Source organism: Anarhichas minor, unplaced genomic scaffold, assembly GCF_050575085.1.
Source record: "Anarhichas minor isolate MPS153535 unplaced genomic scaffold, ASM5057508v1 ptg000136l, whole genome shotgun sequence".
NCBI lineage: Eukaryota > Metazoa > Chordata > Actinopteri > Perciformes > Anarhichadidae > Anarhichas > Anarhichas minor.
This window is the reverse complement of record NW_027466582.1, coordinates 14755001-14778316: the sequence shown is the minus strand read 5'-3', so window position 1 is coordinate 14778316 and position 23316 is coordinate 14755001. Positions and strand designations below refer to the sequence as shown.

The window sequence follows — 23316 nt, the reverse complement described above, 5'->3', positions numbered from 1 at the left end:
CTTTTCAGACTTTGACTTCTTTATTAGAGCTACGGCCTCACCATCAAATGTCAGGCATCTCTGGTTTCCTGTATACGTATCTTATGATACAAGCAAAAAGCATCAATGGAAGGTCCCACCAAGAACTTTAGTTTTCTCCTACTCCCAGAACTTTAACATCTACAAGCGCCTGTTCCTGGACCTGATTAACCTCCCCGACACTGATGGACCGGAGTCTTACCGGATGTGGGCCGACCTCCGCAATTTCCTCCTGCAGCTGGTGAATGACAACAGAAGGAAAATGACTTCCCTCCAAATTCCGTGATGTGAATTTCCTGATTTTCCACAACTGTTCCTTTTACTGTAATCTCCCTTTTTGTGATGCCTGTGTTGTGTGTGTGTGTGTGTGTGTGTGTGTGTGTGTAATTTCAGTGTGAGAACATGTCCCGGTCGGCCGAGGCCAACTCTCCAGCTCATGAAGACTTTGAGCAGATGCTGCTGATCGCTCACTACTACGCCACGCGATCCGCCACCAAAGGAGTCGCGCAGCTGGTACGCGAAACACAGAAGGCTTTATTTATTTTAAGATAATAGATTTTGGGGCCTAAATTGGAGTTAAATTCACGACTGCACGACCACATTTGATCGTAATAGTCTGCTTTCCATCTTGAATGTTTTTTTTTGTCGTGTTGTTAGATGTGTTTCTTGTGTTCGTCGTCTTGTGCGTGTTCAGGAGCTGTGGGGAACGATGCATCTCACCACAAGGTTCAAAACCAACTGGTGCATATTTATAATATTGGCAGTCTTTGTCTAAGAATGTCTTTTATAAAAAATTTAAAAAACGACAAAATTCCAATATGTTGTACCGTTCCAAAACAAGCTTAAACCTCTGAAAGATGCTTTATCGGTTTTTAAACCAGAGCTTAACTCTCTACTTTCTTCCTCCGCTGTTTGACAGCTGACTTGTTTTAGTGCTGATTTTGAAATCAAAAGCTTCTCTCCCTCTGCAGGTCAGCCTTCCAGCCAAGCTGTCCGTGTCTCTGCTGCGTCACACTGAGCTCGTTCCTGCAGACAAGGCTTTCTACGAGGCCGGCCTGGCCTGCAGGGTGAGTCCACCGATGAGAGAGGAACACTAGTCCTTCCACTTTTGGATAAAGTCTCTGTGCTCTGTGCTAAATGCTCTCTTCAGTTCAGTTCTAGTGTTGGTCACGGCCTGAAAATGTTCCTCCTACCTGGTTTGTCATTTGCTTAAGTAATGTAGCACAATTTTGAGGGACTTATACTTTACTTGAGTATTTTCATTTAATGCAACTTTATACTTCTACTCCGCTACATGACAGAGACGTCCTTTTTTACGCCACCAAATTTATCTGACATCAAGTACATTCTGCTCGTAATGCTTGCATACTTTTACTGAGGTAAGGTTTTGAATGCAGGACTTTTTATTGTGGTGGCGCATTTCACCGCTGCTGAAATGAATAAATCCACTCTGCTACAATCCTATAAATGGACAAACTGGTCAAATTCCCAGATATCCTGCAAATTCCCTTAAAAATACTCCCCGACTTCCCATCACAAAGTTGCAAAATATATATTCACCACCTGACTGATCAGTTTTGAAAACCTAGGAATAACATGAAATATCCTTACTCCTCTGACTGACGCATGAACATGTGTACCAGATTAACGTTACATCACTTTTTTGTAACCTGGCAGGCTGTTGGCTGGGAGAACATGGCCTTCATCTTCCTCAATCACTTCCTGGATCTGTGCGATGTGAGTAAACAGTCGCAGCTCAACTGCAGGACAAATCCTTCCTAACGTTATTAGACAGTGTGACCATGGATCAGGCTTCTGTATTAACTGGGACGATTTCTGTCTCCAGGCGGTGGACGAGGGGACGCTGGACGCTCTGGACCACTCCGACTTCCTGGACACCGACATTCCCTTCGAGGTTCCAGTTCCCACCAAACTCTGTGTCACCGTAAGACATCCGTCCACCAAACGCACGCCGAGACATCCCACTGGACACGCTGTGGTCAGACGGATAAATGGTGCCGCGTTATGAATCCGATCTGGGGAAAGATTGTGATCAATGGAGCTTGCACTTCTATAGCGTATTTTTCGTTGCATGTGACATGAATGTCAGGGTCGTGTAAATTCCCAAAAAATATGACCTTGTTGGGCAGCCGTAAATGATGCAGGACGCTGTTTTATTATGAGTGGATAACAATAATTTACATCTCCCGTCTCGCAGTGTAACACAGAACATACATTCATGCATGGAAGTCATTTTCCTCCAAATGAGTATCAGCTGCTGTACGTCTGTGAGCACAAACTTAAGAGAGAAACGATATTCTATTCTAAAATGAATCGAAACACGTAAGTAAACATAACATATGTATGACATAACGGCCTGTGCACCTGTGGAACGTTGATTACTCCCGTTAAAGAGTCATCTTCAAGTCCAAGTTTGTTCTCAGTTTAAAAATCTTACTTTATAGTTTATTATATACATGTTTAATCATTTTTAATAACTTTGAACTACTGTTCAACATAAAAACATATTTTTTCATCTCACACTACGTGTTTAATTAATGTTTGTGTGTGTGTGTGTGTGTGTGTGTGTGTGTGTGTGTGTGTGTGTGTGTGTGTGTGTGTGTGTGTGTGTGTGTGTGTGTGTGTTTCAGGACGCCCAGCGGGAGCAGATCCGTGACTGGGTGCTGATGGTCTCCATGGACAATCGGTTGGAGCAGGTTCTGCCTCGTGACGAGAGGAACTCGTACGAAGCCTCGCTGGTGGCCGCCAACACCGGCCTCCGCTCTCTGCCCTGTGTCCTCACCGGTAACACACACACACACGCACACACACACACGCACGCACAGAGTATAGTCCCTCACTCTGTGCTGTTCCTTCCTCCAGGCTACCCGGTGCTGAGAGATAAGATGGAGTTCTCGTCCGTGGGGAAAGTAGCCGTCAAGAAAGACTGGAACAAATTCCTCGTGACCACAAAGGTGAGACACAAACAAAGTCCGGTCGTGGAATGTCACCAAGTCCGCTGACTCAAATACTGTGCTTAAAGTGGAGGTACTTGTACTTAACCGTCTTTTCTTTTCATGCGACTCTCTGCTTTCACTCCACCACAAATTATTTAACAGCTTCAGTTGATTTACAAAAAACACGCAAAGCGCTTATTGAACATGATGTTTTCGGTATAAATTAAACTACATATACGGAAGTACAACTGAAACGATTAGTCTATTTTGTAATCGTTCAAGTTATTTTTCATGTCGAAACATTTCATGTTTCCCGCTTCTGAAACGTGCAGATTTCCTTTTAATAATTGTAATGTGTTATTAATGTTGATGTTTGGACTTTTTGGTTCGGACTAAACAAGCATTGTGAAGGGGACACGTTGGGCTCTGGGTAATTGTGACGACATCTCTCACTAGTTTCACAAACCAAACAATCGATAAATGGAGAAAATAATCAGCAGACTAATCCAATCTCACTAACAAAACTCATTTCACTGGGTTTCATCATCTCTATCAACATTAGCGATTTTATGTGAATCAGCAGAGTCGACTAATCTCACGTCTGCAGCAGTGGTGGCGGCGTGTGTTGAATCCGTTTTGTCATTGGTTGTTGTTTGTGTCCATCTTCTCCATGCAGACCACTCACAGTTCAGAGTGTCAGGACGTCCTCAAGTTCATCAGCCAGTGGTGTGGCGGCCTGCCGGCGTCTGGATTCTCCTTCCAGTGACACACACACACACACACACACACACACACACACACACTACTATTTCTCGTTCTGTTACACTCTTCCATTTTTGCTGCAAGATTGCCAGAACTTTCTCCTCTCCGCTGCTCCAGAAACCAAACCCTTATTTAAAGAAAAAATGACTAGCCACCATCTAAATATTTATTTATTAAACTTTTCATATATATTTTCTGTAAATATGGCGGTCATAATGCTGTTTCAAAAACTTCTCGGCACTTCCAGGTATGTCGTCTCATGGAAAATAAGTTATTTTCCATGAGACGACATACCTGGAAGTGCCGATGTAGAATTTAAGTCACGTGAAGCAATTTAAATCTTTTTAAAAAATGATCAGAATCAGCCTTAAAATCAGCCACATGTTCTAATATGAGAGATATGTTGTAACTGACAATGTTAACTCGCGCTTAGGACGATGAGCCCACACACATTAGCTGAAATGTTTCTCTAAACACGACCTCGATCCCTTAATACTTCCTTATTTCCTGTCTGTGGCGCTCAGCTCCAAGCCCATTGGTTCCCGCTGAAGAATAAAATCGGTTCAAACGAGAGGAAATCGTGCATTTGTTGGGGACTATTTTCAGCGGTGGATTAATCCACATTTGTTGAGTATTTGGGGCAGCAGGACGGTGTATGTTGGACTGAGTCAATAAACTACAGTGTGTGTTCATGGTGATGAAGGAACATGTCACCCAGAGCAACAGTGTGGCTCATTTATGTGTTTTTAATAGTTTTTCGGCAACAACGGAGCTCTTTTTCCCCCCCGTCATCGTTACGAGGAGGACAGAACACACAAACCCACTCACTTCCTGCGCTCACACTTTATTTTCGCCGTCCACTTTATCCTGAGCCGTCACCATGACAACACATTCCTCCACTCGGCTGTATCTTTTCCTCTCATCAGAAGGACTTCCTCTCAGGATGGCATCGCTGAATACAAGCCAAAGGTTTTCTGTCAGATTTGAACAAAATAGCTTCTAGCAGATGTTTACGATGTTTTGATATGTTCGACTGACAGTTAGAGGGACTATTTAATGACTGCTTTTTCTCTGTGTGTGTGCTTAAGAAGCCGGCATCTCTGGCAATGCCTTTATTGTGTCTTTGATATGGAATGTATTTTGTTTATTGAAGTTAAATAAAAGATAGTTTTCAAGCATTTTGCCAGTGCAGGTTTTAATCCCTTTTCATTGTGTCGCGTTTGCTCATTTTGTGGTGTTTGCTCAGATGGTAACGCAGTTGTTAGTACGTCAAGAAACTGAAAGCTGCAATCTCGAAGATGTCCGTTTTGTTTTCTTTGGCGACACCTATGGCGATAAATGGTAATGCAGGTGTGTGTTTTCAGATCTCACTTCCCAGAGAGCACCGGTAATGTCGCCACAGACCGCCGGTTCGTAATCCTGCAAATGCAACGGCTTTCAGTGGGCAATAGGCTCGATCACCTTTCTGTCACCTCATTCGTGAATACAGAGTCACTTAAAATTATTATTTCATTTGAATGAAGATTTTCCAGATTGTGACTTTAAGTGATATTTGAAGTCTAATTTCTTTACATCAAGCCCTGTAAGAAAGGTAATGATAAATCATTCCCTCAAATCACTGATTTATTCCTCAAATTACATAGCCTGTCCTGAAATTACTAATCTGTGCACTCAGGATATTTATTTAATTTCCACAATTTAGTTATCTATACCATTGAAGTAAAACCAGTAATACCAGTTAGGACATATACAAAACATTTTGGGGCGGGGGGGGGGTTGTCTTTTTATTAACTAACTTATTACAATATTACATCATTTATACAGCATGTGAAACAAAGCTTTTCTGTCTTATTTGCACAGTTCAGTCACACTGTACTTTGAGCTAAACGCTAACATGCTGGTGTTTACCAGGTATCATTTTGGCATGTTTACCATCGTAGTTTAGCATGTTAGCATGCTAACACCTGCTGATTGGCACTAAAAAGAAGAAAACAGCTGAGGCTGACAGGAAGGTCGTATTTGATCAAGTTAATAGACTAAATGTCCACACTGGTTTATGGGGATGACCAATAAATGTAAAATATAGACAGAAGGTTTTTAAGACACTTTACGGGAAAAAAAAAAAGATTCAGACTCAAATTCAATTTGTGTTTATTTGTGTTTATTTCTGCAGTACAAATACAATGAAATAAGTCAGTACAGAAGGAAATAATTGCATCTGAGTCAAACATAAAAACAGCAACAACATTACTTCATTTATAAATTCCCAAAAAATCTTTTTGGGAATTCAAACACAATCTAAAAAACGAAATGAAGCCCTGTCTTTTAAACTCACTCATTGTGGTTGTACATATATACATATATACACACATATATATATATATATATATATATATATATATATATACAGCCGCCTCCTTTCCCAGCAGAGGTACTGTACATCCGCAATCAATAGAACAGCCTGTGTGTTTGGGGAAAATGCATTAGTAAGTGATAACTCCGGAGATTTGCTGCTGTGCTGCTGGCTCCATGTCTCATACTCACCTACACTGTTCCAGCTGAGAATAGACCGTTTACTGAAGTCAGCCCACATATGAGTGTTTTATATCCACACTCACATTACTGCAGACATGCTGAGACATCTATCACAGGAGAACGTATTAAAGTACAGTTATTGTATTAGGAAGAAGGTGATGAATATCATCTCAGGAGGCGTCTGGACTCATGACTCTTTTTTCAACAAATTAAGGTGAAGAATATCCCTCTGAATCCAATTATGCGTTTAGATCTACTCTTTTATTCTTATTCTCAGTATTGGTTGGCTTCATCTGCATTATGATTCATGTGAATTTATCATCTCACTGGCACTGAAGCAATGAAGAAGAATGTGTTATTTTCTACATTATACGTGCATTATTCTACGTATAAGGCCCCCTGTAGACCTGTTAATATGAATATCATCATCTGTACTCAAACTGTACACATTGTTTTGTACATAATCCTCACTTTTTAAAAATGTGTTTTGTCCATGCTTTTCTTAAAGTTATATTTATGCGACTGAACTATGGTGAGGATGTTTATGTTACCCTTAAAGCTCTAGCTGCGCTCCAGTGTTGCTGCTAATCTAAGATCTAGCATCTTAGCGCTCAAATGAATCGGAGCGATGAGGTCCACTCGACCTGCGTGTCAGACCGTCCTGTGAGTCTGGCCCCTCTTGAAGTACTACAAATAGAGGGTTTCTTGTGATTTGGGAGGCTGATCCGGAGAGGGTGATGCAAGTGAGATGCAAGCGAGCGGAAACATGAACAACGATGGTGAATGAAGCAACATTTTATGCTTTGACAGGGAATAAGAGATTTTATATTTCTTAGTGATAAGAATAAAAGTAGCTTTGTGTTACTAATGGAGTTCCAGATTCATGTATGACACCTGGATTGCCTCATTGTAAAAGGCAATCTATTGTGCAATAAGAAAAATGTCAAACCGTAGAGATCACTATAGTTGTTCACATCACAAACGAATAGTACATAAAGTTTTTGTCCTATATTCCTGGACGTATTAGGTATGACATCAGCCAACCAAGCACAGTACTGTTTCTACTGAAGTTTCTATTGCAATTTTCCTTTGGGTTTACACTCTGTGCAGTATCTGTCTGCAGTGATGGGATTTAGAAGTATTACAGCTTAAAGATACTGTTACCAGTAAAAATACTACATTTAAAATGTTACTTAAGTAAAAGTGTAAAAGTATTAGCATAAACAAAGTTAAATTATGTCCCCCATCATTGTAATGCTAATGTTTCATAATCAATATTATCATCATTGTGACATCACTAGTCATTTTTGTAGCTGGTGATGGTGGAGCTAATTTTAACTTAATTTTGTGTAAACATTTTAATCTGAAAAGTAACTAAAGCTGCCACATAAATTTAGTGCAGTAAAAAGTACAATATTTCCTTTATTTTAAGTATAAAGCTGCTTAAAATGGACACACTCACTTAAGTCCAAGTACACCAAAAGTGTGCTTAAGTACAGTACCACAGTGAATGCACTTAAGTGTTCCACGGCTACTTAAAGGTAAATGTGCGCACACAAATATCTCTTAATCTTAATATCTTCTTGAATATAAAATTATTCCCACAATTTCCAAGACACACTTTAAAAAAATATGTACTGTGAAGATCCAAATTTCTTACATACACTAAAAATATCACTATATTTTTTTAAGAGAGGAGCTGGGACTTTTTTTTTTTTTTGGAGAATCTTTTGGAGTTTTTCGAGCAGCCTAGTGGCCACTAGCGGTACTGCATCACGCGCATTCTCAGTTACAAAACAGCCCAGAAATGTGTTGATGAGTTGGAAAAGCTCCTGGGGTTTTATTCATATTCCAGCTGAGAATGGTGGGTCTTCGATGTGGGCACTAGAGGCAGTCGTACACTGTCTGCTCAGTGAGTTCAGTGTTGATTTCCAGGCCACTCTCTTGGCATTCACCGCGTGCCTTAATTGTATGGACATTTAAATCAAGGTCCGCTGTGAACACGAGGAGAGATGACCCATAATTCCCCCCCCCCCCCCATCACCTTGTCCTGTTTGACTCATTTTTTGCCTTCAGCCAATTCCACTCAATCCCCCTTTTCTCCCAACACCGCTCAATCCTACTTTATCCCTTTATATGTTCAGCTTCGCTCGGCTTTGTTTGCTTCTTTCTCCTTCTCTGTATCCCTCACAACCGTTTTCTCAACCTCAAAGTTGTTGTTGTCATGTATGGCATACTTTATTTATGTTTACTATCAAAAGCACAGAGGGACATAGATTATGTAAAAAAAAAAAAAAAAAAGAGGAAATGTTCCAAACCTATTTAATGCATTTTTTTATGAAGAACATAATAAATGAATGTCACTATATCAAGCTCGAATATCTCTTATGGACTCTTACAGCCTGTGTTTTCTGCGTTATGTGTGTATTGGTTATATTTTTGCATGAATGTTTGCTAAAGTGATGAATACCACACTGATTATTCATCATGACTATGCACTCATAAAATGCACACAGACTAATCCTACCAAAGATGTACATCATGTATGCTGACTACACGAAAGAAGTACACCGACTATAACATCTAAGACGACGTTGATGCTGATTATACTGCATATTGTGATTTTACTGACGAGTACATTATGTATTTAGATGCTTCTGCTGCAGACCAAAGACAGACAAGCAGCTCAGCAGACTTTTAGATGCTGTAACGGTCTATAGGTGTGAGTGTGATTGTAGATGTCATCAATGGGTGTCCTGCTGACCTCCACAAAACAGGCTACATGCTGGGACAGATTCGAGACAATGACAGAACTGACAATATATATATCAACCGGCTCTATTGACTATATAAAGATTAAATATGCATGCTATCTATGATGACTTAAAAGGGCAACGTATTTTGCATGTGTAAAATATGCATATGAATGTGTTTTTGCACCGTCCACGCTCTGGTTTCCATTCATTTCTCACTCTGGTATGAAAATCAATTTGCAGAGACTCAAGGCCACGGTTCTCGACCCTTTTTTTTGGGGTGGGGGGCTTTTTTCCCTGAAAAGAAATAATAATGTCCACTTCTCACCTAATTTTTCACAGGTTCAAGTTGATCTGTGATTCAACCAAATTGGGGTTTTTCTTTCTTCTCAGATTGCTGCATTGGAAGGATTCCCAGAGCAGCAAGGAGGTGAGAGCAGAGGAAAAACAGCAAAATACAATTCTAATCTATCGTTTTCTGTGTCACCCCTTCGATCCCTCGTTGATTTATTCTTGTAAAAGCAGAGATAATGTTCATCGGAGATGGATTGACAGATTGAAGTCTCTGCAAAGTGATTTTCATAGTGAAATGTGTGAAAAGCATGCATGCGTGGGGGGGAGAAAAATCAGAAATAACGCAGCATGCAGAGGGAAATTATTCAAAGTGTTATGGAGTATTAAAAAATAAATAAAAAAATAAACCCACCGGTATGATCCTTTAAGCAGCACTGCGGACCATTAAAGCATTATCCTCCATTATCCAGCAGCAGCAGCCATAATGCACGTTCTTATAGGCACCACTGCATTAATGACACAGCTGCAGGGGAGGAAGCTGCTGCTGCTGCTGCGATATCTACTCCTCATCCCACATGAGCACACAGCCCTGTCAGCTCCAGAAACATCATGCCATGCAGCCTTTTTTGTTAAATTCTATTATTTCAATGTGGTCGCTGCAGATGGAGCAGCAACAGCGTCTGTGCTGCTCAACGGCTCTCCGGCAGAGGAGAGGACCCATCTGCAGCCTCGTTAACCGCTGAAATCCTAATGACCCAGATAGCTCATGTAGGCTAAAATGCGGAGGGGAGGGGGAGGGGGAAGGGGGGGGGGGGGGGGTCGGGCTGCCTTTGTGGGGGTCGGGCGTGCGTGTCAGAGCCTGTGTTCAAAATTTCTACAATACTCGAACACACAGAATATCTTCAATTACTCAAATTATAACATGATAAATATTTATGTGGGCCCAACGCATTACACTTATAAATACAAAGGCTGTAATGTTTTATACAATTAAAACACCATAATACTACTATTATATATGTATATGTATATATATATTGCATTACAGATGCATTTTATGTAATTGGTCTGTATCATGTGTGTGCATGCAGCCTTTTTGCTCATATTTCAGAAAGCGATAAATAATAAGTTCCGCAGAGCACGACAGCACACTGCGGCTGCTGCAGGAGCAGATTTAGCGCAGATGAAAGGAGCTGGTGGAGGTTTAAAAACCACAAGGCCTAAAAAATAATAAATATTGATTTAAATGAATAAACCTTGCAGATAGCCTATTTTATGGAAAAACCGAACAGTACCTTTTCAGCGGCAGGGTGCCCGGATAAATGGCGCAGCTTTCTAATTAAAAAAAAAAATAAAATGTAACAATCAGCGGACATTTACCGAGGTTTGATGCAGCTAAGACCTCCATAAAACACACCGATGCAGGAGCTTCTGTTTTCCCGGTGATAGGACGATTTGAAACCTGTTTAACCTGCGTGCGCCGCCCGGTCCGCGGTGCTCTCCTCTGGAGGTCCATGCAGGGATGCTGAGGATGCGGAGGGATGTTGCGGGGGATGCGGAGGTCGGACTGTCCTTCTTCTGCAGCTGAATTGAGAAAAAAAACACGATTTTTTTTTTTTTTTCTCTGCAGAAAAACTCTTCAAGCACAGAATAGTCCAAACCCAGAAGATCACCGGAGCCAAGCGATATCCTAAGCCCTCGGAAATCAGGTTTTGTGTGCGCTGGGTGCAGTCAGGAGGTGGGTACAGTAGCCGAATGGAAGGATGGAGGGAGAGAAGTTGGGCGCAGTCAGAGGGAGAGAGGAGAGAAGGAGGAGGGGAGAGGAGGGGAGGGGCTGGTCCTCTGAAGAGTGGGAGTCAGATGGAGCTCCAGCTCTGTCCTCCCTCTGCTTGTCATCCTCTCCTGAGGACGGAGGGAGGAAAGAAAGAGCGAGAGCATCTGCCTCACTGAGCAAACCAATCGAAGCATCCGACACTGTACTTAACCGCTGTTAATGCGGTGGTTTAATTTGAAATGTATTCAGGAAACAACATATTATACAGAGCAACTGGATCTAAATAAAATCACTATATGGTGTGTATATATAGGACTCAATGCTTTTTTTCGTCTTCTTGCTTGGTCTATGAGAAGATTGGGTTTAATTTAAATGCGTCAAAGTGTCAAATAAATGTAATGGAGTAGAAGGATAAAGTGGCAGAGAATAGAAATACTCAAGTGACGTGTGAGTATGTCAAAATTGTGCTTAAGGACAGTACTTGAGTGAATGTACATGTGCATTCCACCACTTCCCCCCCAGAACACCTCACACATTAAACTCCATCTCTCCCGTCCTCTTTGCTGGAATGTGAAATTGTGCACGATCCTTCTGAATTATAGATGGCTCTCACCGTCACAATCAGACGCTGAAATGTATGTATATTTCCCCCCCCCCCCAACATGAGCAACGTTTCCTCCGTGGGTTCTTACGGCTCGTCATCTGTCCCCCTCAGCCGTCCCTCCTATACCCAGCGTATACTGGAAGCCAGTGGACTGATGGGGGGCTGTCGTGCACTCATTTGACTGCACCACTACAGCCGCAAAGCATGAAATAATCAGCAGCTTCCATCTGACGGAGCCTCGTTCTCTTCAGCCAACCAACAACCAGCTTTACTAGTCTGAATAAAACTGGATAGTGAGTGCAGTTTGCACACACACACACACACACACACACACACACACACACACACACACACACACACACACACACACACACACACACACACACACACATTTCATTTATAAGTTATGCTGTTTGTATATTTGATCAACAGTTCATGCTTATTCATGTTTTATAATTCTACTCAGCATATTTTACTGATGCTCATGTTTACAATGTTTATTTTCGTGACACCCCTCTACATTTATACATTACTGCTATATGTTTCATGTTACGTTTTGGTTTTAATATCCGTGTGACCGTTTGAAATTCCCTGATTTAAGCTTTATTTCTGCTGCATTTACATCTACATTAATAATCTAAGCACCGTGAATAATGTTAAGATTTGTAACAGTTACCTGAGTTGTTTGATAATCATGGTTATGGGTATCTATACGGATGTGTAGGGACTTTTATGAAACATCATCACAACAAGGAAGAAGGAAACAGGAGAAACGCGGTGTCGATTACATCAAACATGATGATAAATTCACAAGTTAAGACACAACAGCCCCACCTTTCCATGTTGCCGTGTGTGTGTACAGTTCAAACCACTTTGCACCACTGTGCAATAGCCTTTGTGTGTAAAAGTTATGCTTGTATATCAATAATAATAATACTCAATGCATTTACATAGGCCAGAGAATAGTGGCCTCTAACTGATAGTCCACAATAAAAAGGTGAATCTTTGGTTCTAAGAACTCCTATTAATATGATTTTCATACTTTCTCCCATACCCAAAACACTTTTTTGTTTCTTTTTCAAGGAAGTAAAAATAACCTGCATGTCCACATACCAGACTTTCTTATCAGCACATGAACCTACCACTAAAAATAACAAACAGTCATGTAATTGTCATTTAGTATTAAGCTTAATAAAACTGTAAAATTGACACCAACAGAGTGGAGTGGGGGGGAGAAGGTGCAGATAGTGAGGCCATAAGCAAAAACACCTGTCCCAATTAAATAAGCAGTCCAATTAAAAACAGCCACAAGTAGCACCAATGTCATGAGGGCCATCTTCACTGAAATAAACCTCACAAGCCTGTGTTTTCTGTAATACCGTTGGAAAACGTCTATGATATTATTTTTGCAGCACATTCTATGAGTGATTTGCAACAATGCTGAACTCCATTCATAATTCTACCAATTTAGTGTTCTTCTACTGATTGGACACGCTCCACATAACCAATGTGCACGTATCAACTAACTGATCAAATTACTAAGTCGTCTGGTGAATTCGGCGCACACGTGTTGTAATTAGATAGTTAAAAGAAGAAGAAGAAAAAGCAGGAAGTTAAACATTTCATCAAATAATTACTGTTTATAGTCCGTGCTTGTGGGGTAACAAATCTAACTTGGTCTCTTGAGAGACAAACGTTTACATCCTATTTTAAGTGCGAATATGATACATTTAGGCTTGCCGGTTTTTGTATGGTCATTGTTGAGTAACACGTGAGCCCCTTGCCGTTTCATAAGCCTTAGGCAAGATCGCTGTTATGTAGCTTATCTAACTGTGTGAAGCAGGGGAGTGTCCGTGCTGCTGCCGGGTCAATGGTATCCTCCTCCAGGCTCCGTCTAGTTTGGCGTCATTTTGTCAACCGTAGCATGGGAGAGATGGGCTCCAAAGCCCAGATGCCGACTCCAGAGACAGCACTTCCCGGCCGGACCGACACCATGAAAGTCTCCGGTAAGCTAGCTTTTGTACGTTAGCTTCTTTAGAAAGAATGGTGTAACTTCTATGTAACAAACCAAAACGCATATTTGCCATTTTATTTGGTGTTCTGGTTATCTCGCGGTAACGTCTGCGGTACTGCCTTCTTTATACGAAGGGAACTACATTCCTTATAAAGACAGTATTAAGGAAAGTAGCGTAAACTTTAAATGTAGCCATCGGTTCGGTAAACACTTGCCCGTACTACTGCGCATGCGCAGGATCAGTTTTCTTTGCATCATGACCACTGCATGGATATTGACATGCTTTGTTAAAATCGCCACATCTAATGTAAATATATGACAGTTAACCCTATATATGGTTGTGCATATGTAACAGACTTGGAATGGGCATTGAAGGAGACGACTCAGAGGGTAGTTTTCCAGCATTTATTCGCTGCAGAATTACACATTACACACATTAGTTGCTTCCTGGTCTCACTCTCTCTTTGTACATCCGCTCTTATATTTTAAACAGTCAAAAAGGCACGTAACAAGCTTGATAATGTCATCGCCTTAGCAGTTACTAAATTACGTAGCGTAAACAATTCCATTCCCGAAGAAAACAACATTCTTCCACACAACTTGCCCTCAACAGTACGAAACACCATTGTGAGGGGAAGTCTGGACTACGGGAGCTTAGGAGGTACAGAAGAGGTGAGACGCCGCTTCCGCAGGAAGCATTAACAAAATAAAACGCTAAATAAAAATAGCTCATTAAAATAAAAATTCACACATACTCAATATAATCGTTAAATGACAAACAAAATTCAAATATTACAAATCGAAAATAGGAAATAATAAAGTACATTTTTAAGTCTGTTACACCTACTTTTAGTTTTTTTTACTGTGTTCTTGCTCTTTCACCTCTTTGACCCCACACTGTGCAGTTATTAGTGTCATTAAACAGAGGTGGAAAGAAGTACTCAGATCCTCCACAGAAAGTAGTTACACCACAGTGTAGAAATACTTTGTTATAAGTCTTGCATTCAAAATGTTATTCAAGTAAAAGTACAAAAGTATTAACATCTAAATATACTTATAGTAAAAATAGCCATAATACCAAATTACCCATTTCAGAGTAATGTAGTATTTGAGTATAATTATTAACTTTTTTTTTAATGTAGCAGCTGGTAAATGTAAAGGTAATTTAGTTACTTTACATACTGCTCGGTAGCTTGTGAAGTTTGGAATTATATGGCTCGCAAATATTTGCAGGTGCAGTGGTGCTGGGCAGTACTGATATGAGTAAAATAAATATTTTCCAATATTGATTATATTATTTTGGGGGAGTCCAAACAGCGTTCATGTCAACGTTCATGTCTTCATTACTGAGAGGTCCTTTTTATATCCATATCCCAGAACATACGGACACCCGATGTCAGCCAAAGTCCATAGTTCAATGTAAATACACCCAAATGAAATGGTTCTAATGTATATTGTCAATGCACAGTATTTTTAATACTCACACGACCAACTCTGCATCGATGTGAACGCCCGCCAGTTGTAAATATGGAAATCTTTCACCATTCATTCCATCAAACAATTATGGCATGAATTTGGAAAAGTTTGCCTCAGACTCAACACATATAAAACCAAAAATGTACTACATCTTGTTTTATTAGTTTTTAATTACACTTTGCTCAAAATCTATATTTTGGATCGAACACATATAGACATGATCATATCACCACATTTTATTTTCACTGAAAGTCTATAAAGATAAAGATCACAACATTGAAGACATTGAATGAGGATATTAAGCATCAAATATCAGATTTAAGCAGCTTCAATTCATGACTGTCAGTGCTTTGATAATCCGTGCATTTATTCATTTTCTCAATCGTTCCAAATCATAATTGTTACTCTAGTGTGTAAATGGCTTAAACAAAAGTGTGTGCTGTGTGAGATAGGGAGGTTTTTTTTTTTTTTGCAAACAGACCGATAGCGGCACCAAGTTGGCAGTTGGGGCGTTTGGCACCAACCTGCCCCCTCTTCACTACAAGTGAGGGCGCTGAGTCTTGGCACATGATGAATAGATCTGCACTGGCACTGAACAAAAGACACAAGACACACACACACACACACACACACACACACACACACACACTCAACAGCCTCTGACATTAAAAAGAGAAAGATGACAGTAATGAGTAGGAAGTGTAAAGGTTGCGTGGAGGAGATATTGACTCGGTGCTATTGGGGTTCAGCGTTCAAGAGATGGAGAACAACGGGAAGATGGGAGGAGTGGAAAGTCAAAGGCTTGAGTATTTAGAGTTTTGTTTGGATCGATTTACCCAAAGTGTGCTCAGTATTTTTCGGACCGGAGGGGGTCGGACTGGGGAAGGAGGCTGTGGGTTAGGAGGGCGGGGTGGGGTGGGGGTGGAGGGGTCCACCGCCAAAAATGACGATTGGGATGGATGGAACGGTTCAGACGGAGTGGCAGACATGCTGGAGCGTCGCCAAAGCTTCTCGGGAACGCTGCCACGATCGTGAGCGACGAAGAAAGAGCGAGGGAGCAGAGAGGAACGGAGAAGCCATGCCTGCAGTGGAGAGACTTGGCAGGGCTTCCCCTCCTTTGTCTGTCTGGCTCAGGGCTGCAGCGCCAGAGGAAATCAAGAAATGGCCAGGCGTGGCGGCGGCGGCGGCGGTTGCGTTGGTGGATGGGGACAAGCTCTGCCTCGGCTCCGAAAAAGACGAGGGAGAGAAAAAGTTCTTTCAAACGTCTGAAAACTTAGCTTCTGAAAAGGGCTATGGAAACCAAAAAACAACAACAAAACGAGCGATTTTCTCTTTTTGATCGATATTCTGCATTGGAGCTGTCGGACCCCAACGAGTTTTCGGAGACAAAGCTCAGCGTGACCACACAATCGGAGAAGTCCTGTAATTTTAACGGCAACGAAGCATTGGTAAGGTTTTGAAGCGCCAAACGACGTCTCTGAGCCGGATAAGAATGTATGTTTGACCTCAAAGAGTCTACCAGCAGGCAGAGGAAGGCCAGCCCCGCGCCAAGCAAGAGGTTTGTGCATGAATGCTTGTTGGATGTGTTTGACCAAATCAACTGGACTACAGTTGGTGTTTAGGGAAGATGGTTTCATCAATTTAAGCACAAAATCTTTATATAAGAGTTAAAGCCAGGTGTTTTTGGATAAATTGTTTTTTTTCTGGAAACCGACCCAGAGGTTAGGAAGTAGGCCGAGTCAGGCCAGAAACCTTTAACTTAAAGACCAAAGCCGGTGTTTCCATACTGTTTGACCTGTTGGGTGTCTGGATGCAGTTGACTTGGTTGACGGTTTTAGATTCAGAACTTTCATTCTCTACCTTTTTTTTGAAACAGTGGTTTGACAAAGCAAACTGGTCCATTTAGCAGATTTCCAGAGCTTTTAATCATATCCCATGGTCTGTATCAGCAGGTCCAGTGTGCCCAGTTGTCATTGATTTTTAGATGGTCAGATTTCCACTTGAAGGAATGACTTAACACCAGGCTGAAAAACAGTGTTTAGCTGCTCTCACAGCTGTAACCACACTCATCAGTGATGTTACGGGGTCCTAGGGTACACCTGTACGTCACTGCAACAAGGTGAAAAGTGAAACCACTGGAGGTTAGCAACAACATGATTTTTAGTGAGTGTTAAGTTACTCTTTGTTGAGTTATCTTCCATGTTGGCTAAAAATGTTTTAAAGTTTTGTTCTTGATCTCGGAAACAGCAGTTGACATTGTAATCTCTCCACGAGGTCTGTTTAGTAGCTGTTCTGGAGCTTTCAGCTGAAGATCAGAGATTGTAGATGGATCATAAATAATGAGGTTCAAAGTGTAATTGTGGTTCAAAGGTGGCAGATTGCATCCAACTGACTCCCCCCCCCCCCCCCCCTCCGCTCACTCCTCCTCCTAGCTTGTAGGAGAATTTCGGTGGCCTTCAGCTAATGTAAAAGCGCAAATGGCCCTATCTAGTGCCAGTGTTAGGTTTGTCCATTCTAGGCTACGGTAGAAACATGGCGGCGCACCATAGCGGACTCTCTTTTGTGCTGTTGGTTGGACAAAACAAATATTGTGAAGGAGTCGCTTGAGGTTCTGGGTAATTGTGACGACATTTCTCATTATTTTCAGAATTTTTTTACAAACCAAACAATCGATTCATGCAGAAAATAACAAGCAGATTACTGCGTAATGAAAATAATCATTAGTTAATTGTTAAAACAGATCTACAGTAGAATCCTTCTTTTACATTAATGCATGAGTGATAATACTCTGTTTATAATACATTATAACAGTCACGGGACATTTTCCAGCGTTCATACTTTTACTTTTAATTACATTTTCCTGATTGTTCTTTTCCTTAAGTAACATTTTCACTGCAGGACTTATACTCCTAACCGAGTGTTTTTACATCGTGGTATTTGTACTTCTACTTCAGTAAAGGATCTGAATACTTCAACCATCACTCGTGTGTGTAATGTACTCCTGGTGTCCTCATCTAGTTTATCAGACACACGGGGGACCAGGTAAATCCACGTGAAGCCGTATCAGTCTGTCCATCACGTCTCTCGAACACGTTAAGCGACCGCGCAGCGTTATCGGGTTCAGCCGCTCTTCAATCCATCTTGCCGTTGTCACAGCAGTTACCACGACAACGCGCAGGGAAACCAGCAAATGAAATGTGTTTGTGTGCGCACGCGAGTCCATCAGCAGGTGGCCCGGTAACCTTGAAGGGCATAATGACGGGCGTTTAAGGGGGAGAATGCGAGCGACATAGCGGACGAGGGAGACCTATTAGAGCGAGGGAGAGAGGGAGAAGAAAAGATGGAGGGGAAGAGAAACAAGACAGAGACCGAGGCTGAGAGTTGAACTGTGTTGTCACTCAGAAATTCAACGTTTTACCTGATTCAACCACAGAGTAAAGGGGGTTGTATTGAGATCCTTTACTTAAGTATAAGTAATACCAGCGTCTGAAAATACTACAAGTACATTCTAAATCTAACTTAAGAAAAGTCTTATCAGCAAGTATGAAAAGTAATTTATTTATTATGCAGATTTCAAAGTGTTACATTATCATTGAATATTATATGATTCTGTTTTTGTTTATGCTATATTTTTAATACTACTGGGTTGATTTGTAGTATAGTGCGGCACCACACCGTCATTTTCTAACTAATTTCAAGTGGATAATGAATAAATGTAGTGCAATAAAGAGTCTAATGTTTCCCTCTAAAATGTAGTATAAAGTAGCACAGAATGGAAATACCCAAGTACAATTATGACATACTTGTACTTTACTTAAGTACAGCTCATTTACATGAGGCAAAGATACTGCGTTGAGTCAGAAATCTGGTACAGCAGCCGTAATTATTACTCTGGTGGAGGTGAAAAGTAAACCACATACATACACTGCATTTTCATCAGCGTTAAATATGTTAAATATCTAGTTTGAGTTTTGAGTGATGAATAATTTCTCCTTCTATGTAAACGCTGCAGACTTTTATCACTAAACATCAGTGGTGGAACCTAACTAAGTACATTTACTCAAGTACTGTACTTGCAGTTTTGAGGTTCCATTCTGTGCTAATTTAAACTTCTACCCCACCACATATACTTTTTACTCCACTACATTTGTTGGACTTGAATTTGCAGATTTAGATCATTAATACAAAATACTCTGTATTATTACGGATTAAGCTTCCAGGTAGTACATAAGTACTTTATGAGTATTTTTACACTGATTTATTACTGATCTGAGTACTTTTTCTACTTACGCTAAACATAGCAACAGTAACGTGTTCTCCACACAGTGTAGCTGTAGTTAACCAAGAGATAATAATGTACATATACCAAATTATAAATGTATCGCAGTTAATAAAAGCCTGTATACATGCTGCAATAAACAACCCCTCCCATCACTTATTAAATATAACTAAACCTGTCTGCCAAATATCTCCCGAGCATTTTGAGTATGCATCGCCATTGTCCAGACTTAAAGCACATTCATGTGCGAGTGCAAAAAGCCATTACTTGAACGTACACTCTAGATATTACAGGGCAGTATTACAGTTTCCACATCTGAAAGGGTCCAGTCAGCCCACCATCTTTTAAGTGCATTATGTACTATTTCCTACACACACACACACTGCCTCACTGCTAATGGCTCTGACTGATCGATCTCACACACACACACACAATTACCCCGACCACCACTCTAGTTACATGCACACACACACACACAGCTGTCAATCAAGTGTTTCGAAGGTTTAGAGAAGATGACAGAAATGAGAACAAAACAGGAAGCATACATTTAAAAGATAAAGAAGGATTTTTGGAGATGAATCAATATTGTTTTCACAGCATGCGCCCTCTGGGACCGGAACAATAGAGACCTTGTATCGGGGTATCGCACGACGTCATCTTGCAGCCGCAAAATCAAAAATCCATTGGGTCTCAGTGTCTTTTAAATACAGTAATATCTCTATCTTTAACTTCTTGGAAAAGATTTATTCTGAAATCATGCTGTTTCTTACAGCAAAGGCCTTTTACTGTTATTGAGAGGCTGTTTTCTAGTTACTAGATGCTTCAGGATCAAAAGATGTTTTATTAATATTAAGAAGCGTATTGCAATGTCACAGAACATAAACAGATATAGGTATAATATACAGAAAACCCTCATCATTTGAGGAACCGCCTGTCAAGCACAGTTATGAAGTTAGTTTGAGGTCTTTAGGGTGCCACAATTTGGGATCGGACCTAGAATGAACCTGTGGAGAACCTAAAAGACGAGACCCGAGGGCAGTCGGACCCCATCTCAAAAGACCAGACCCAAATAGAGAGAGAACGCTGTGTATTTTAACGTCTGCGTGATGCTTCTGCTGAACAACTTCCTGGTGGAAGCTCTGCCCTCAACAATCTAAATCCAGTATGTGCTTTCGTCATTTTTGAGGCTCGCGTTTGTTGTCTCCACCACATTCACACACAAGTGGAAGCATCTCCTTAACAACAGCCTTGGCCATTGTGTCCAAAACCCATTGAAGCCCACGAAGGAGTTTGTTTTTCCAACATAAAACCCTCAAAAAAATATCCGAACAAGGACGCGTCTTCCTCGAGTCTGTCAGCGGCAGAACAATGAGGGTAACACTGATGGTCGTGATGATGGGCAGTAATAAAAACGATGATGGCAATCAGAGTAGCTGATTGAGAGGCTCGTATAGAGGGAGGGAGGAAACGCTGTAGCGGGGAGACATAAATGGAGAGAGAGAGAGATTGGTGGAGGAGGGAGATGTAAAAGGGAGGCTGATGAGAAAGGGGGGAGCAGGAGGAAGATGAAGAAACCAGGCAATCAGCGAGAGAGAGAGACCACGGGGGGAGGGGGGGTGGGGGCGGTTACTTTGTAGATTTAATTGCAGTGCAGTTGAGGCAATCTTTTCTCTGTGTGTGTGTGTGTGTCTCCAATATCCACTAGCCAGACATTAGCTGCAGTGTTTCATTCATCACTGTCAGGTCTGGAGCTCCAGGGGGGAGGAGAAGGGGGAGCCCTGGACATCCAGGCCAGGCCGTAGCTCCTCTCCAGGCTGGGGGCATTGTGAGGCCCAGGTCTGGTCTCTTGGTCTTTAATTTCTAGCAACTAAGGAGAGAGAAACGGGTAGCAGAGGTGGAAATAGCTGCCAAACTAACAGCCATTGTGAGAATGTTAGCATGCTAGCGTTAGCATTTGTTAGAGCCCCACAGAGCAGCAGATTCATACTGTAGCAGAATATATCTGTTTCAGAGAAATGCCTTTCATCATACATGATGTCATTGGGTCTATGTAGATTATCAGTCATAAAATTATTATTTTTTTATTGATTAATCTTATTAAGTTTTTCAATTGGTGGATTAATCCAACGACTAATGTACAGATAATTAAGATATTTTTTTAAATTCCAGAGTTATACAAAATGTAAATATAACTCAAAATAAATATAAAAAAACTGATTCATGTTTAATTTTATATTCAATCACCTCTTAAAAACAAACAGATGCCCGATCAGAACAATACTGGTCTTCATAATAAAAAGAATTGCTGAGACACAGACGCACTGTTCGCTCTGTCGGCACTTTTGCCATGCTTTGCTCTGTTAGCAGTGTTAGCTTCTCAACCGTCGCCATGTTGAGAGACGATTTGAGAGGCAACTGAGATGCTCCCAATCCAGCATATAGCACCTTTTGAGGTGCACTTCTGATTGTTCAAACATTTCTGAGGACCATGTTCCCAAATAAATGACAGAAAAAAGCATAAATTAACAAACAAAGGACAATAAATATGCAAGGCTGTAAATATGTGTTATGCCACTGTCAGCTAATGACCAAAATAAATATTCTGCCTATACCCCCGCCCATCACTGCCTGATATGTGATATGTCTCGAAGCATACCTTTTCGATTCAAGTCTTTTTGTGCATATGTAGCTGCAGTGATAGGCTCTCACTACTACCAAACACAGGTGACCCACACTCAATAATGTGCCTGAACGCCTCCCGTGTATACTAGGGGTGGGAATCACCAGAAATCCCGCGATACGATATTATCACGATACTTGGGTCACGATACGATATTATCACGATACTGCGATATTATTGCGATTTATTACTTTTTTCAACTTCAAATTATGTCCCCAAAGGAAAACTGTGTCAACATGTTTTATCTAATAAGATAAAGTTTTCAGTCTGTTCATCTCATTTTTATTGCAGCAAAATAGGATTGTCAAGCTGACAGACTGACCAACAATGTCATAAATGTTGCATGAACCTGACAAACTGAACCATTTGTATTACTACATAGTCCAACTTAACTAAATGCAAACGTGTGGACTCAGTATATGAACTATAACTTATATAAGTAGGATATAAGAGTTATATAACTCAGTATAACTTGCGATGCGTGGACGTCGAGGGCAGAGAGACAGTTATGCGCTGCACTCTCCCCATGAGCCTGGCTACTGTTGGCAGATTTAACCCTGTTGTGAGGCCAGATGTCTCTCTTTGTTTTGACCAACTTCCTACCAATCACGCTGACCTGCGACCTTTGCTGACCTCACCAGAAAACAACTCAGCACCATCTAGTGGACTGAAAGAGTAATTGATTTGATTTTTCTAAAAAAAAAAAAAAAGAAAAAAAAAATCTTTTATTTTTATTTTTTATAGTTTTATATAATAAAAGATCGATACTTGGCGTCCGTGTATCGATACAATATCGGCACGCAAAATATCGCGATACTATGCTGTATCGAGTTTTTCCCCCACCCCTAGTGTATACGCTCATTCGTTATGCTTCTGGTGCACAGTGGAAGGACACCAAGTTAAGATAGAAGCCCAGTAAGTTGCCTGTGACGCAGGAGCCTGACTCAGCATCTCAGTGAGCTCAGTGTGCAGGATGACGTAAAGATATACTTTGACCTCTGAAAAAATGTAGTGAAACTCTCTGCAGAATGATTTATTCAGCGTTCATACGCTGATGTGAACACGCAGTGTATTTTATATGTATGTATAGTCACTATACAACAATAAGTTAAACACTGACCTATTTATTTTTTATATTGTAGATTTTGTCGTTATCTGTGGTTGCACCAC

At 40.9% G+C, this 23316-nt stretch overlaps 2 protein-coding genes across 2 annotated transcripts in view; both read left to right on the top strand.

Annotated features, from left to right (window-relative positions):
• The window catches only part of ift172 (intraflagellar transport 172), a 40075-nt gene extending 36106 nt beyond the window's left edge, over positions 1-3969 (top strand). Inside the window, exons 41-48 of the mRNA XM_076084700.1 lie at positions 149-259; positions 412-531; positions 990-1085; positions 1696-1755; positions 1865-1963; positions 2670-2823; positions 2902-2993; positions 3652-3969. Coding sequence (XP_075940815.1) covers positions 149-259; positions 412-531; positions 990-1085; positions 1696-1755; positions 1865-1963; positions 2670-2823; positions 2902-2993; positions 3652-3741 — 822 coding nt within the window. The 3' untranslated portion in view covers positions 3742-3969. The remainder of the gene's footprint in view (positions 1-148; positions 260-411; positions 532-989; positions 1086-1695; positions 1756-1864; positions 1964-2669; positions 2824-2901; positions 2994-3651) is intronic.
• A 9544-nt stretch (positions 3970-13513) lies between these two features.
• Positions 13514-23316, top strand: part of msraa (methionine sulfoxide reductase Aa) — a 31588-nt gene continuing 21785 nt past the window's right edge. Inside the window, exon 1 of the mRNA XM_076083625.1 lies at positions 13514-13703. Within this exon, the coding sequence (XP_075939740.1) occupies positions 13568-13703 (136 nt within the window). The 5' untranslated portion in view covers positions 13514-13567. The remainder of the gene's footprint in view (positions 13704-23316) is intronic.